At 37.9% G+C, this 15,885-nt stretch overlaps 1 protein-coding gene across 4 annotated transcripts in view; it reads right to left on the bottom strand.

The window, feature by feature from the left end:
* The window catches only part of CLEC2D (C-type lectin domain family 2 member D), a 44,061-nt gene that overhangs the window by 12,871 nt on the left and 15,305 nt on the right, over positions 1–15,885 (bottom strand). For 2 of the 4 annotated variants that reach the window (XM_073020470.1, XM_037995159.2), the window contains exons 1-2: positions 13,289–14,296; positions 1,703–1,813 (exon numbers count right to left, since the gene is read on the bottom strand). The exons of 1 other annotated variant lie outside the window; for it this stretch is intronic. In XM_073020470.1, the coding sequence (XP_072876571.1) occupies positions 1,703–1,813; positions 13,289–13,367 (190 nt within the window). In that variant the 5' untranslated portion in view covers positions 13,368–14,296. Of the gene's footprint in view, positions 1–1,702; positions 1,814–13,288; positions 14,297–15,885 lie in introns of those variants that run through there. One more of the 4 variants, XM_007967564.3, reaches the window with a different exon arrangement.

A 15,885-nucleotide genomic window follows, 5' to 3' on the forward strand; every position in this document is an offset into this window, starting at 1 on the left:
CACCATGGAATACTATGCAGCCATAAAGCAGAATGAGTTAATATTCTTTGCAGGGAGACTAATGAAACTGGAAACCATCATTCTCATCAAACTAACACAGGAACAGAAAACCAAACACTGCAGGTTCTCACTCACATGTGGGAGGTGAACAATGAGAACACATGGATGCAGGGAGGGGAACATCACACATTGGGGCCTGTTGAGGGTTGCGGGGAACAGGAAGGATGGCATTAGGAAAAATACCTAATATAGATGACAGGTTGATGGGTGCATCAAACCACCATGGCACGTGTATACCTATGTAACAAACCTGCAGGTTCTGCACATTTATCCCGGAACTTAAAGTATAATTAAAAAAAAAAAAAAAAAAAGTCAGGGACCAGAGCTATAACTGCAAAGCTATTAGGAATTTTTATAACTAAAGCCAATCTAAATAACTTGATCTAAATGGGGAAATACGACATCTGAATTGTTAACTAACAATCTAAATGTTAAATAAAATGTAAAAATGATACAAAGCAATAAATAACAACACATTTAAAAAAAGAAAGAAAGAAAATGACCAGATTAAAAGATGGCTCCAGCTATTGGCTCCACACAAGAAATCATTTCCAGTCAAAGTGCTAGCTGAAAGGAAACAAAACACATAATGGATAATAAAGGAAAACAGTCATAAGTGTCAATTTCATATGCTTACTGTAAAAAAAGGACTATAAATTTAAATTATATTTTAGAATACATTCCCTTGATTAATATTGAAGTATCTACAGACCACAAAAATTGTCTCCTTCCAATTTTTTCTTTCTTAAATAGTTATAATTAGTTGACTTAAATCTCCGAAATAAAAAAATTATTTTTGCTTCGTAAATGTATAAAGTATATTATCTGTGGTTTCAAAATGGCAAAAGATAATAAGCAAAAGATTTGCAAATGAATAGGAATTATCTAGAACATGGAGTGTTCCAAGTATTGCTGACTCTAAGTTATGTAAGCAATATTTGAAGGGTCTCTCTGAAATTACTTCAGAATCCAATAATGGGGGTAGATTTTAAGTTGATACGTAGAGTGGCATGAGGTTTGGGGAAAGTGTTTTTGTAGTTTTCTATGTGTCAGCTTGGTTTATATTAGATGCAATGCAAGCATGTTTTGAGGTACAAGGTAATTTTTATAGCTAAATTGCTTTTAGGGTACAATCACTAAAAGGAGTTTGTTTTCTAGGGAGATGGGCTACACATGCTAAAAAAATACAAGGGCCAGAACATGCTCAAATAGCTAGGAAGAAAGACCAGGCTGCCTGTGATGTTATAGCCACTTAGTAGTTTTGTATACTTTAAACCATCTGTTTTACTATGTTTCATGAAACAAGGCTGTTGTGGAGGTAAAATTAACTATGTCCCTAGATTGGATAAGGGACTATTTTTCAGTTTACTGTTTTTTTAAATTTTTGCATCAATATAGTTAAGGAATAGTGGTCTGTCTTCTACCTTCTGAAGATTCTGATCTTCTCACTAAACTTGGAATAATGTGAACCCTATTTACATAATTAAAATTTTTGATGCCACTTAAAAAGCTATTGGAGTTTAACTCAATTAGTGAGACAATATATTAAAAGCTGTAAAGAATAACAAAATTATTTAGATTCTTTCTCTTTTTTTTACAAGTATAATTCTCTCTAGATGAATGAAGATTACAGTTCACTTACCGCTTAAACCAACAACCATTCCACACACTACGATTGTCAGAAACATGATTAAGAAAAATAACGGCCAAATTAAGGTAGCTTTATTAGAATGCTCTTTTGAATGCCGATAACCTGGAAAAAATTATTGAAAAACATTTTAGCAATTAAATACATACATAATACTGCCAGAAACATTAACCATCAAAATGTTATTTTTATTTAATTCCTTCCCTTTTCACTAGAGGATGCAAATGACCTGTCATCTTATGAACGTACTATTCTATCTCTACAGTGTAATCATTTTCAAAAGTTAAAAGAATTGATTTTAACTTTCCAGCTACCATATTCAGGTTACCCTTTCAATTGGAGAGATTCATGTCAACCAAACCACAGGAATGAAATCAACATCCAAATCGTTGGAAATTCAACATAGCAAGTTATTCTGATTCCTGTCTAAAAATGTAAAGAAATATTTTTAAACGATATTAAGAGGAGATCTATTGATTAAAATGGACTTAAAAGGCATTGTTTTGGAGGAAAAAAGGCAAAACTGAAATGATAAAGTGATTATGGTAGAGGTCAAATTAGTGTTATTCTTGGAAGGATAGGAGAGTGAATAGTTCAGAATACATAGAGGGCCTCTGAGCCACATAACAAGGATCTTTCTCAGACAATGTTAGTAGTTGTATTAGTCCATCCTCAATGCTGTGAAGAACTGCCCGAGACTGGATAATTTAAAAAGGAAAGAAGTTTAATTGACTCACAGTTCTGCACGGCTGGGGAGGCCTCAGGAAACTTACAATAATGGTGGAAGAAGAAGCCAACATGTTTTTCTTCACGTGGCACCAGGAGAGAGAAGTGCCTAACAAAGGGGTAAAAGCCCCTTATAAAACCATCAGATCTCATGAAAACTCACTCACTATCACGAGAACAGCATGAGGGTAACCACCTCCATGATTCAGTTATCTCCCATTGGGTCCCTCCCATGACAAGTGGGGATTATGAGAACTACAATTTAAGATGAGATTTGGGTGAAGACACAGCTAGGCCATATCAGAAGTCAACAAAGGTGTTTATCTTACAATAATTAATCAAGCTACATATTTGTATTTTATAATTTCCTGTATCTGTGTTATATTTCGAAATGTCTTAGGTTATCTAAAACCTCTTATAAAGTTTATTATTGGAACCCTGTTCTGACACAATCTCTTGCATACAATTCACACTTCTAGTTAATTTATCTAGAGTTGTCCTTAGCTAAATAGGCATATTTTTCTCTAACATTCCCCCCAACACTAGAGACATTAGCAAGCTTTACATTGATGTTTCCCAAGATATTTGTCTTTTTTTTTTTTTTTTTTTTTTTTTTTTGAGACGGAGTCTCGCTCTGTCGCCCAGGCTGGAGTGCAGTGGCCGGATCTCAGCTCACTGCAAGCTCCGCCTCCCGGGTTCATGCCATTCTCCTGCCTCAGCCTCCCGAGTAGCTGGGACTACAGGCGCCCGCCACCTCGCCCGGCTAGTTTTTTTGTAGTTTTAGTAGAGACGGGGTTTCACCGTGTTAGCCAGGATGGTCTCGATCTTCTGACCTCGTGATCCGCCCGTCTCGGCCTCCCAAAGTGCTGGGATTACAGGCTTGAGCCACCGCGCCCGGCCGATATTTGTCTTAATCAACAGATTTTAGTTTTTAGCAGTTTAAGTTGACAGAAATACTGAATGAAAAATATCGAGTTCACATATGCCCATGTACCCCCTTCATAAAATATTTAAGAAATCATAAGAGAATCCAGAGGAAAATAAATTTTACATGTAGAGAAACAAAGATAAAAATGACGTTTACATTCTCCTCAAAAACCATGCAAGTAAGAAGGCAGCGGAAACAAATATTTAAAGTATTAAGAGAAAAAAAACCTTATTAACTTAGAATTCTTTAGCCTAAAAAACTCTTCAAAATGAATGACAAACAAATACTATTTTAGACAAACATTGAGATAACTTGTTGCCAGTAGACCTGTCTTATATCAAAAAACAAAAAAGGTAAATGCAATTTTTTAAACGGAAAGAGAATTACACAGGTTAGAAACATAAATTATATGAAAAAGGAAGAATATAAAAAATAAGTGAAGGTAAAATAAAACTATTTATTTTTCTTATTCTTAATTGATCTAACAAATGACAATTTGTTCAAAATAATAATTGTAGCAATATATTTAATTATGTGTGCTTATATATATATCTTTACATAGATTTACATGTTTATGTATTCTTATATGTAAATAAAATAAATAACAGAAATGACACATGGGATAAAAGCAGGGAATTAGGATCTTTTTATTAGAAGATACAGTACCTGTGAAATGGTATAGTATTATTTGAAAGCAAACTTATGTTAGTTGTGAGTGTATATTGCAAACACTAGGGTAACCACTAAAATCACATTTTTTAAAGTATAATTGATATACCAAGAATGAGAAAAAAATGGAACTTTATAAACGCTAAGTTAAAAACTAAACATGCAGGGAAAAAAATGGAGGACAAGGCTGGGTGTGGTAGCTTACACTTATAATCCCAACCCTTTGGGACACTGAGGCAGGAGGATCATTTGAGGCCAGAAGTTCAAGACCAGACTGGGAGATGTAGCAAGACTCTGTCTCTACAAAAATTAAATAAAAATCATCCAGGCTTTGTGACATACGCCTGTAATACCAGGTGCTCAGGGCTTAGGTGGGAGAATCACTTGGGCCTAGGATTTCAAGGGTACAGGGAGCTATAATTACACCATCACTCTCCAGCCTAATGAACAGAATGAGACTGTCTCTGAAGAGAATGAAAAACGAAATAGAAACAAAGAACAAAGGCAAAAAATAGAAAACAGAAAGAAATATGGTAGATATTAATCCACCTATGTTAATAATCACTTTAATATCAATGATCTAAATGCACCAGTTAAAAATCAGAGATTATACGATATCTGCAGGAAATACACTTTAAATATAAAGACACACAAACTAAAAGTAAATGGATTGTAAATATATATATATGTATATATATCATACTGGTACAAACAAAAGAAAGCAGGAGAAGCTATACAAATTTCAAACAGAACAAACCTCAAAGCAAGGAAATTTATCAGGAATGATGAAAATTATTGCATAATGGTGTAAGAATTAGTTTTCCAAGAAACTATGTTATGTTTCCACATAACAAACCTAAATGTGCATGCACCTAACAAGAGAGTATTTAACTACATGAGGCAAAAATTAATAGAACTGCAGGGAGAAATCGTTGAATTCATTTTTCTAGTTGGTGATTTCAACAACACTCTATGGGAAATGCACAGATCCAGCAGGGTACAGTGGCTCATGCCTGTAATCTCAGCACCTTGGGATGCCAAAAAGACTGGATTATTTGATCTCAGGAGTTCAAGACCAACCTGGGCAATGTGGTAAAACTCTGCCTCTACAAAAAGACAAAAATGAGCCAAGTGTGGTGGTATGTGCTGGTATTCCCAGTTACTCAGGAGACTGAGGTGGGAGGATTGCTTGAACCCGGGAAGCAGTGGTTGAAATGAGATGAGACTGCACTACTGCACTCCAGCCTGGGTGACAGAGCGAGACTCTGTCTCAAAAACAACAAAATAGAAAAAATAAAAAGAAAAAAAGAAATGCACAGATCTGGCAGGGAGAAAATCAGTAGAACTTAGGTGAACTCAGCAACACCATCAATCAACTGAATATAATTGACATCTATAGACTACTTTGTCCAACAACAGCAGAATATACACTCTCAAGATTACATGGAATAGTCACCATAATAGACCACCTTCTGGGCCATAAAACATACCCTAGCAAATTTAACAAAATGGAAATCATACAGACCACAATGTAAATAAATTAGAGTCAATAACAAAGAAAAGTTTTAAATCCCACTAATCTCCACAAACATGTGGTGATTAAACAATATGTTTCTAAACAACATATGGGTCAAGGAAGAAATCACAACAGAAATTTTAAAATATTTCAACTAAATGAAAATGAAAATACAGCTTAACAAAATTTGTGGGATGCAGTAAAAGCATTGTTTAAAGAGAAATTGATAGCATTGAATGCATCTATTAGAAAAAAATAAAGATCTAAAATTAATTAGCTAAGTTTATACCTTAGGAAACTAGCAATAGAAGAGCAAATCAGGTACAAAGTAAACAGAAGAAAAGAAAATTATTAGAGTAGAAATAAAAAATGAGACATTAATAGAAAAAGTTATCACAACCAAAAACTAGGTTTTGAAAGATTAAAAATAATGCATAAGGCTCTAGCCAGGTTGATTAAGAAGAAAAGAGGAAGGACACAAATTACCTATATCAGAAATAAATAAGTAGCAATTACTACAGATCCCATGGATGCTAAAATGGACAGTTCTATGTCCACACAGAGGATCAGTCACTTGAGAGACATAATTTATCTAAACTCATACATGGAGAAATAGATGACCTAAATATGTTCACATTTATTACAGAAGTTATATACAGAAGACCTTCCAAAACAGAAAGGACCATGTCAAGATGGACTCGCTGGTGAATTCAACCAAACATTTAAGGAAAAAATTATACCAATTCTCTATAATTTGTTTTAGAAGTCAGAGCAGAGAGACTACTTCTTAACTCATTCTATGAGGCCAGCTTTATCCTAATAGGAAAATCAGATTAAGACATTACAGGAAAAGAAAACTATGGGCCACTATACCCCACGAACATAGATGCAAAACCTCAACAAAACTTTAGCAAATCCAATCCAATGATGTATAAAAAGAATTATACACTGTGATGAAGTGAAATTTATTTCAGCTATTTAAGGCAAGTTCAGCATTCAAAAATCAATTAATGTTATCCATAACATTAACAAGCTAAAACAATCACTTGATTATATCAATATATACAAAAAAATTTAACAAAATTCAATAGCCATTTGTGATAAAAACTCTCAGTAAACAAAATTCAACATGGATTTGTGACAAAAACTCTCAGTAAACTAGAAATAGGGAAGAACTTCTTCACCTTAATGAAGAATATCTACAATAATCTACAGCTAACATCCTCAAGTATGGTGAGAAACTTGAAGTTTTCCCACTAAGATCAAGAACAAGGCAAAGATGTCCCTCTCGCCAATGCTTTACGACATTGTTCTGGAAGTGCTAGATAACACAGTAAGACAAGAAAAGGAAATAAAGGAAATAAAAGGTATACAGATGAGAAAGTAAGAAATAAAACTGTATTTCTCTGCAGATGACATAATCATCTACGTAGAAAATCCTGAAGAATTGAAAATTCTGGGAACTGATACACAAGGTTATTGATATGTAAGGTTGTAGAATGCATGGCTAATATACAAAAGTCAATCACTTTTCTATATGCCAGAAACAAACAGACTTTTATTTGAGAACACAGCACCATACACATTAGCATTCAAAAAATAAAATACTTAGGTATAAATCTAACAAAATACGTACAAAATCTATATGTGGAAAACTACAAACTGATGAATGAAATCAAAGTAGAACTAAATAAATGGAGAAGTATTTTATGTTCATGGAGAGAAAGACTCAACATTGCCAAGATATCAATTCTTCCCAGCTTAATCTACAGATTAAATGCAATGATAATAATAATCTCAGCAAGTTACTGTGCAAATATCAACAAACTGATTCTAAAGTTTGTATAGATAGGCAAAAGACCCAGAAAAGCAAACACATTATTGAAAGAGATGAGCAAAGTTAAACAACTGATACTACCTGACTTCATGATTTACTCTGAAGCTACAGTAATCAAGACAATGTGGTATTTGTTAAAGAATAGACAAATAAGGCCGGGCACGGTGGCTCACTCCTATAATCCCAGCACTTTGGGAGGCCGAGGCAGGCAGATCACGAGGTCAGGAGATTGAGACCATCCTGGCTAACATGGTGAAACCTCGTCTCTACTAAAAATACAAAAATTAGCCGGAGGTGGTGGTGGGCATCTGCAGTCCCACCTACTCGGGAGGCTGAGGCAGGAGAATGGCGTGAACCCAGGAGGCAGAGCTTGCAGTGAGCTGAGGTCGCACCACTGTGCTCCAGCCTGGGCGACAGAGCAAGACTCTGTCTCTTAGAAAAAAAAAAAAAAAAGAATCGACAAATATATTAATGAAAAAGGATAGAAAGCAGAGAAGTAGACTAAAAATAAATAGACCGAGATAAATACAGTCAACTGATCTTTGATAAAGGAGCAAAAGCAATACAATTTAAAAAAGATAGTCTTTTCAACAAATGATGCTGAACAACTAGATACTAACATACAAATAAATGAATCTAGGCCCAGATTTTGCCTTTTTCCCAAAAATAATCAAAATGTATCATAGCCCTAAATGTAAAACACAAAACTCATAGAAGATAACATAAGAGAAAGCCTAGATAACTCTGGGTATGGTGATGACTTTTTAGATATAATACCAAGGGCACAATCCATGAAAGAAAGAACTGAGAAACTGGACTTCATTAAAACTAAAAACTTTTGATCTGCAAAAGACATAATCAAAATAATGAGAAGACAAATTATTAATATCATATGTCCTTTGAGAATTGCAAGTTAAAACAATGAGATATCACTACATATTACTTAAGTGTTACATTAAAACACAAACAATATCAAATGCTGGCAAGGATGTGGAGCAACCGGAAGTCTCATGCATTACTGGTAAGAAAGCTAAATGCTACAGCCACTTTGGCAGTTTCTTACAAAAGAAAACGTACTTGATGGGAGGGGCCAAAATGGCCAAACAGAAACAGCTCTGGTCTGAAGCTCCCAGTGAGATGAATGTGGAAGGCAGGTGAATTCTGCATCTCCATCTGACGTACCAAGTTCATCTCATTGGGCAGCTGGTGCAACCCACAGAAAGCAAGGAGAAAGCAGGTGGGGTGTGACTTCACCCAGGAGTTGCACAGGGTGGGGAGACCTGCCTCCCTGAGGTAAGGGAAGTGGGGAGGGTCTGTCCTACCCACCAGGGGTACTATGCTTCTCCCACAGATTTTTGCAATCTGCAGATCAGAAGATTCCCTCATGAGCCTACACCACCAGGGCCCTGGGTCTCAAGCACAAACTTGGGCAAACCAATGACAGTCACTCCCATTGGTGGTTGTTTAGGCAGGCCCTGAGCTGCAGGAGTTTTTACATGCTCCAGTGGTGGTGGAACTCCAGTGAGGCAGGAGAACCATCCAGTCCCATAGAAAGGGAGCTGAAGCCAAGGAGGAGAGCCCAGCAGTCTCAATCAGTGGGTTCTACTCCCGTGGATCCCTGCCAGCTAAGACCCACTGACTTGAGATCCCCGCTGCCAGCAGAGTAGTCAGGAGTGTGCCTGGAATGACCAAGTTCCTGCGGGGAGGGGTGACCACCATTAGTTGGCGGTTTGCCCCTGACAGTGCAAAGGAGCCTGAGAGGTTTGGACTGGGCCAAATTTCCCACAGTGCAGCAAAGTGCTGTGGCAGGTTGTGGCCAGACTGCCTCTTTAGGTGGGACCCTGAGCCATCCCTCCTCACCAGGCGGGCCATTCCTGCAAGCATTCCAGCAGCTTCAATCAGGGGCTTACAGACAGAACTCTCATCTCCCTGAGTCAGAGTACCTGAGGGGAGAGGCAGTTTCAGATTCAGCGGACTAAATCTTTCCTGCTGGCTCTGAAGAGTCCAGATGCACCGGGTGAGCAGGATTCCCCCAGCACAGCACACCAGCTCTGCTAAGGGAACATCAGACTCTCTACAGAAGCGGGTCCTTGATCCTGTGCCTCCTGACTGGGTGAGACTTCCCAACAAGGGTCACCAGACACCTCATACAGAAGCGTTCCGGCTGGCATCAGGCCAGGGTCCCTCTGGGGTGAAACTTCTGAAGGAAGAAGCAGGCAGCGATCTGCTGTTCTGCAGCCTCCACTGGTGATACCCAGGTGAACAGGGTCTGGAGTGGATCCTCAGCAAACTGCAGCAGATCTGCAGCAGAAAGGCTGCCTGTTAGAAGATACACAAACCAACAGAAAGTAACAAAGACAACATCAACCAAAAAGACTCCACAAAAACCCCATTCAAAGGTCATCAGCCTCAAAGATCAAAGGTGGATAAATCCACAAAGATGAGGAAAAAAACAATGCAAAAACCCTGAAAATTCCAAAAGCCAGAATGCCTCTTCTCTTCCAAATGATCGCGACACTTCTCCAGTGAGGGCATAGAACGAGGCTGAAGCTGAGATGGATGAACTGACAGAAGTAGGCTTCAGAAAGTAGGTAATAATGAATTTCTCCGAGCTACAGCATTATGTTCTAACCCAATGCAAAGAAGCTAAGAAGCATGATAAAAGATTACAGGAGCTGTTAACCAGAATAACCAGTTTAGCGAGAGCATAAATGACCTGATGGAGCTGAAAAACACAGCACGAGAACATCATGATGCAAACACAAGTATCAATAGCCGAATTGACCAAGCAGAAGAGAAAATACCAGAGCTTAAAGACTATCTTGCTGAAATAAGGCAGACAGACAAGACTAGAGAAAAAAGAATGAAAAGGAATGAACAAAACCTCCAAGAACTACGGGACTATGTAAAAAGACTGAACCTACCACTGATTGGAGTACTTGAAAGAGCCAGGGAGGATGGAACCAAGTTGGAAAACACACTTCAGGATATAACCCAGGAGAACTTCCCCAACCTAGCAAGACAGGCCAACATTCAAATTCAGGAAATCCCCAATAAGATACTTCATGAGACGATCAACCACAAGACACATAATCATCAGATACTCCAAGGTCAAAATGGAAGAAAAAATATTAAGGGCAGTCAGGGAGATAGGTCAGGTCACTGACAAAGGGAAGCCCATCAGACTGTGAATTTCGAGTGACTACGATATGCCAGTGTCGGTTTATTAATTGTAATAAATGTACTGCCGGTGAAGAACGTTGATGTTAGAGACTGCTATGGTTTGAATGCGTCTCCAAAGTTCATGTGTTAGTCACTTGGTCCCCAATGCAATAGTGTTGAGAGGTGGGCCTTTCAAGAGGGAATCAGGTCATAATGTCCTTATAATGGGAGTGGGTTTACTATCACGAAAGTAGATTTGTTATCAAAGCAAGTTTGGTGCCTCTTGCTCTCTCTCTTTCTTATGCATGTGCTCTCTTGCCCTTCCAAATTCTGCCATGGGATGATGGCGCAAAAAGGCCCTCACCAGATGTGTCTCTCAGTCTTGAACTTTCCAGCCTCCAGAACTATGAGCCAATAGATTTTGTTCATTATAAATTACCTAGTCTCGGGTATTCTGTAATAGCAGCACAAAACAGGCTAAGACAGAGTCTATGTATGTGTGGCAACAAGGAGAAAATGAAAAACAAACAACAACAAAAAAACTGTCTTTCTCACAATTTTGCTGTGATCCCAAAATGGCTCTAAATATATGGTCTTTAAACCAAAAAAAAGTGCAAAAGGAAAAAGGATATACTAGCAGCAGATCTTACAAGAATATCCAAATTTAAAGAGCCATCAAACCAGTGGTGAATTTAAATTTCCCTCCTCTAATATCATGCCCTAAAGTTAATACAGCCAGAAACATGGAATTGAGCATCTGTCAGCATAAAAATAGAGAGGGCTCCAGGAGAATCACTAGAGGTATGGTCTGAGGAACAAAAAAGCAAACTCCTACCTCAAATAGAGTATGAAAACACCACATTTATTTTTTCTCCCTCGCTCTTGTCTACACTGTCATGTGCCTCAAACCTCAGGCAATCTGATGATAGTAGTGGAAACTACAGCAACATGCAATAGCCAAAACCTTGAGAAAGGTAAATCCTCGGCCAGGCGCGGTGGCCCACGCCTGTAATCCCAGCACTTTGGGAGGCCGAGGCAGGCGGATCACGAGGTCAGGAGATCGAGACCATCCTGGCTAACACGGTGAAACCCCGTCTCTACTAAAAAATGCAAAAAACTAGCCGGGCGAGGTGGCGGGTGCCTGTAGTCCCAGCTACTCGGGAGGCTGAGGCAGGAGAATGGCGTGAACCCGGGAGGCGGAGCTTGCAGTGAGCTGAGATCCGGCCACTGCACTCCAGCCTGGGAGACAGAGCAAGACTCCGTCTCAGAAATAAAAAGAAAAGAAAAGTCAATCCTCTCCATTCAGTAGAGTTGTGGCTCCATGAGAGTGGGGCCAAACCTCTTGCTTTTTTTTCTTCTTTCTCGCTGTCCTTCTGCCACATGAGCTTAAAGATGCAGAAATGACCGCAGAAGTGTATGGTTCATCGGAATAAAAGGAGCCCCGCGTTTCATGGAGGATGGAAAGGAGAAGCCCCTGGGAACCTGAAAGTACTGGTCAGATGGTGAAGAGGGAGAAACGTTAGAAAGAGATCCGTGAACATTATTTATAAACTCCTGGATTCACCTGCCCCTCAACTTATGCGTGCCTAGATGTGTTTCTAATTGGCATACTAAAGATGTTAAGACCCGACCTAATGAATACAGCATTGCGCAGTTGCCAGTTTCACCCCGGGTTGAGGCATATGTCTGAATAGCTCTGCAAAGGCTTTCAGAATGGAACTGACATTGGAACCAGATCCCACAGGTTGTCTTCATCCCACCAGTGTGATTGCTTGCTAAAACAATAGTATCAATATTCTCCAAAATTTAAATAAGATCCAGTCTAACTAAATATTTATTCAAAAGTTCAAATTACAGTCCAATATTACACAGCATATGAAGAACCATGAAAATGTCAACTTCCGTGGGGAAAGACAGCACAAGCCAAGGAGGGACACACAGAGATGTTGGAACTATCTGACAAATACTTCGAAGCAGTTGGTATAAAATGCTCAAAATACCCAATGAATGAAGAAACAAATGAAGTTATTTAACAACATTTAGAGTTCATCTTTTTCCCCCTCCGAATTACGTTTTCTCTAAATTGATTACCTTTTAAGATGGGAGGGAAAAAACTCCAAACTTTTACGTCCTGAGTTATAAAACCTTGATTTTCTCTAACTGTAGCAAAAGACATTTTTTTCCACTTACTGAATCATCATATAAAGCTTTTCACTTGCTAAATCATCATATAAGTCATCCTATAAAGCTATATATATATATAGTTCCAGTGCATCCAATCTAACAAAATTACATTAGAATGCCCTAAGTTTTTACTTCAACCTTTGTTTACTTTTTTGATTTGTAAATGTCCTTTACATACTGTTTTCTACCTTTTCTCTCTTATGAGCTTCCATGGTAGGTTTTCTACCTATGTAATAATGATAGTATCTTGTATCTGAGTAACACTTTAGAGTTTGTAGTTTTTTTTTAGTGAAATTCACTATTTTTATTTTCAATCATAAACTTAACCTTATCTCATTGTCTTACATGTTTCATTGTTCCCTCTCCTTAGTGGTTACAACTGGTAATATAAATATATGCATATTTCACATGAATTATAAGCCAATTTATAGACTCCCATGTTCCATCTCTTATCCTTGAAAACTTTTTACTGGATCAGTACCTTACCTGTGTGAGCCCATCACTACCACTACCTTCCCATTCCAGTCCTCACATTTACTCTACATCCCAGCCTTTTACCTGGGTTTGCAGGCAATCCGGATGGTGCAATGTCTTTCTCCATGTTGTTACTGTCATGCATTTTGCCTCCAGTTACCATGAGTGATCTAAACCACAGTCTATGTTTTCAACCCCAAGAATGATTCAAAACAAAACAAAACCAAAAAAAGCCCAACGACTAAAATGTGTCAGTGTGTAACTGCCCCCGTAACTCAGAATTTCAAGCCTTTAAGTTAAATATAGCTAGAGGAACAAATAAAACATAAGTTATTTCAAAAATCAGCTCATCACAACAGAATAAACTGATGTTTGTAAGAATTTAAAAGAAAAAAAGTTGAACCTACTTCTCCAACAGTATTTTGGTTACAAAAGAAACAAATGCTTGATAACTTAAAATGTTTTGACTGTTAAAAAACTATAATTGCATTTTATGTGGTACAAAGCAATATCATAATAGAAAATAAGAATTTATTGAAAGGAAGCAGTTGACTCTCAGAGGAAATGAATGTTAGGTGAGTAAAGACAACAGCAATTTTCAACTCAAATTAAAATTCATTCCCAAGAGTTTATGTTCATTCAAAAAATATCTTGTTTTCAATTTCTGCAAGATATTTTGGGAAGTTGCTGCTATGGCTGCTACAACAAAGTTTCAAAAACGGGCCTGAACGGTGTGCAGCTTCTATGCTCCTTCTGGAATAATCCAGGAGCACAGAGGCTCTTTAGCAGCAGGAGCTTCTTGTCAGATGTGTTGATTTTTTGTATATAAATGCTGGTAAGGGCACTTTTTACTAAAATATAATTAAGTAATGTGCACAAATCGTAAGCGTACAACTAAACACATTAATTAAAAATATAACATGTAACAAGTACCTAAATGAAGTATATCTTAAAACCACATAAAACAATACCAACATCCTATGTGCCCTACTCACGTCCTGCAACGCTCGTTACCCCAAATATAATCTCTGTCTTAACTCTGACAACATAAATTGATTTTCCCTGTTTTTTGAATTCTGTACAGTAGTCCCCCCCTTACCTGTGAGAAATAAGTTCCAGATTGGACAGCTATTGCCTTAATCGAATAGAAACGAAGTTGAGTTAGGGCTGAGTTCCAGTTTCTGTAAGATTCCATCTATCTTTTTCTTTACTATTTCATCCTTTCTAGTTTTTCCTAGGACCTATGATAAAGCCTTCTAGTAATTCCATCTGAGAACCTGCTGTTGATCAAAGCTGCTTCTCTTTGTTGGAAGTTGAATTTGGTTTTGTCTCCTAAACAACATGTGATTGCCAAAAGTTGAAGTCTGTTTTTCACACTGTTCTTCCTAACCTCTTTTCCTGTGAAATTTAACAATTTGAAAATTGCTTGAGAGAACAATTTTTCTCATTTCTTTGGCCCTCTCTCCTCTTTGGGATTTTGGCCCTTCAAGTGCTTTAGGAAGAGATTTTTCTGTCCCCGCAAAAAATGCCTGGTATCCACTGCCTTCTCCCCAGAATCTCAGCATCTGACCCACTGGCAAGATGCCCCTAAGAGAAGGGTGGCTCCTGGAATGCTGACTCACTTCTCCGTGGCCGCTTTCCAGAATCTTGGTTCCCCCTCCAGTTGCCTTGAACACTCTCTAATAATCTTAATGAAATCCTTTTTCTTCAACTCTAGCCTTCTAGTTGTTCTCAGCATGAGTCTGATGTCTCTCCAGTTATATTATCATACACAGAAGTGGATACGAACTGGCAGGCTTTTCCCTTTCACGTCGTTTTATGATTTCATTGTTAGCTTAAAGGGGACGGAAGGTAAACCCTGGTAAATTTCACATCATCTTGGAATTTCCACACTAACCTTGGACCTTCCAGTGAAACTACTATTACTTTTACTGTTATTAGCCTGGCGTGACGACATAAAACTCCAGCTTATTACTACTTACGAGGCTCCATACACATTAATATGAGGTTTAAACATGTGTTCTTATTTAATTGGCATAACTAACTAATGAGGCTGATAGTACCTTTATTTTTCAGATGATCTTGGGTGAGGGACTAACTAATATGTCTAAGTTCACAGTAAGCTATAGAACCCATAACCAAAAGATCTGATATGAAAACTACTTTAAAGGTCAAATATCAAATGACATAGTATTTGTGAATTAGTCACATCATTTATTCATATCAGTCTCTTGGTTTCTGCATTGCTGTAAGTTTCTCCTTTTGTGGAAACTAAACTGAAAGTAAGTTCATGAAGTCCTAAAGATGTCCATAATCATTTAACAAATATTTTCAAACTTCACGCCCTTCAGCCAGCAGGCCAGGTGGACTTTGAGTGTAATGTCCCTTCCTTTAAGGAAGTTAATATGAAACTGAAAAATAAGTAGGTATGCATGACTTATTGTAACAAGATGTAAATGGCAGTAGAATAATTTATTAGGAGAGCAGTTAATGAGGGCACTTAACCCAGAAGAAGTTTTCCCAAGAAAGTACTAATCAAATGAGCTGGAGTTAGTTAAATAAAGTGAGGCATTTAGGCCGGGCATGGTGGCTCACACCTGTAATCTTAGCACTTTGGGAGGCCAAGGTGGGTGGATCACCTGAGGTCAGGAGTTCAAGATCAGCCTGACGAACATGGTGAA

Source organism: Chlorocebus sabaeus, chromosome 11 (genome assembly GCF_047675955.1).
Source record: "Chlorocebus sabaeus isolate Y175 chromosome 11, mChlSab1.0.hap1, whole genome shotgun sequence".
NCBI lineage: Eukaryota > Metazoa > Chordata > Mammalia > Primates > Cercopithecidae > Chlorocebus > Chlorocebus sabaeus.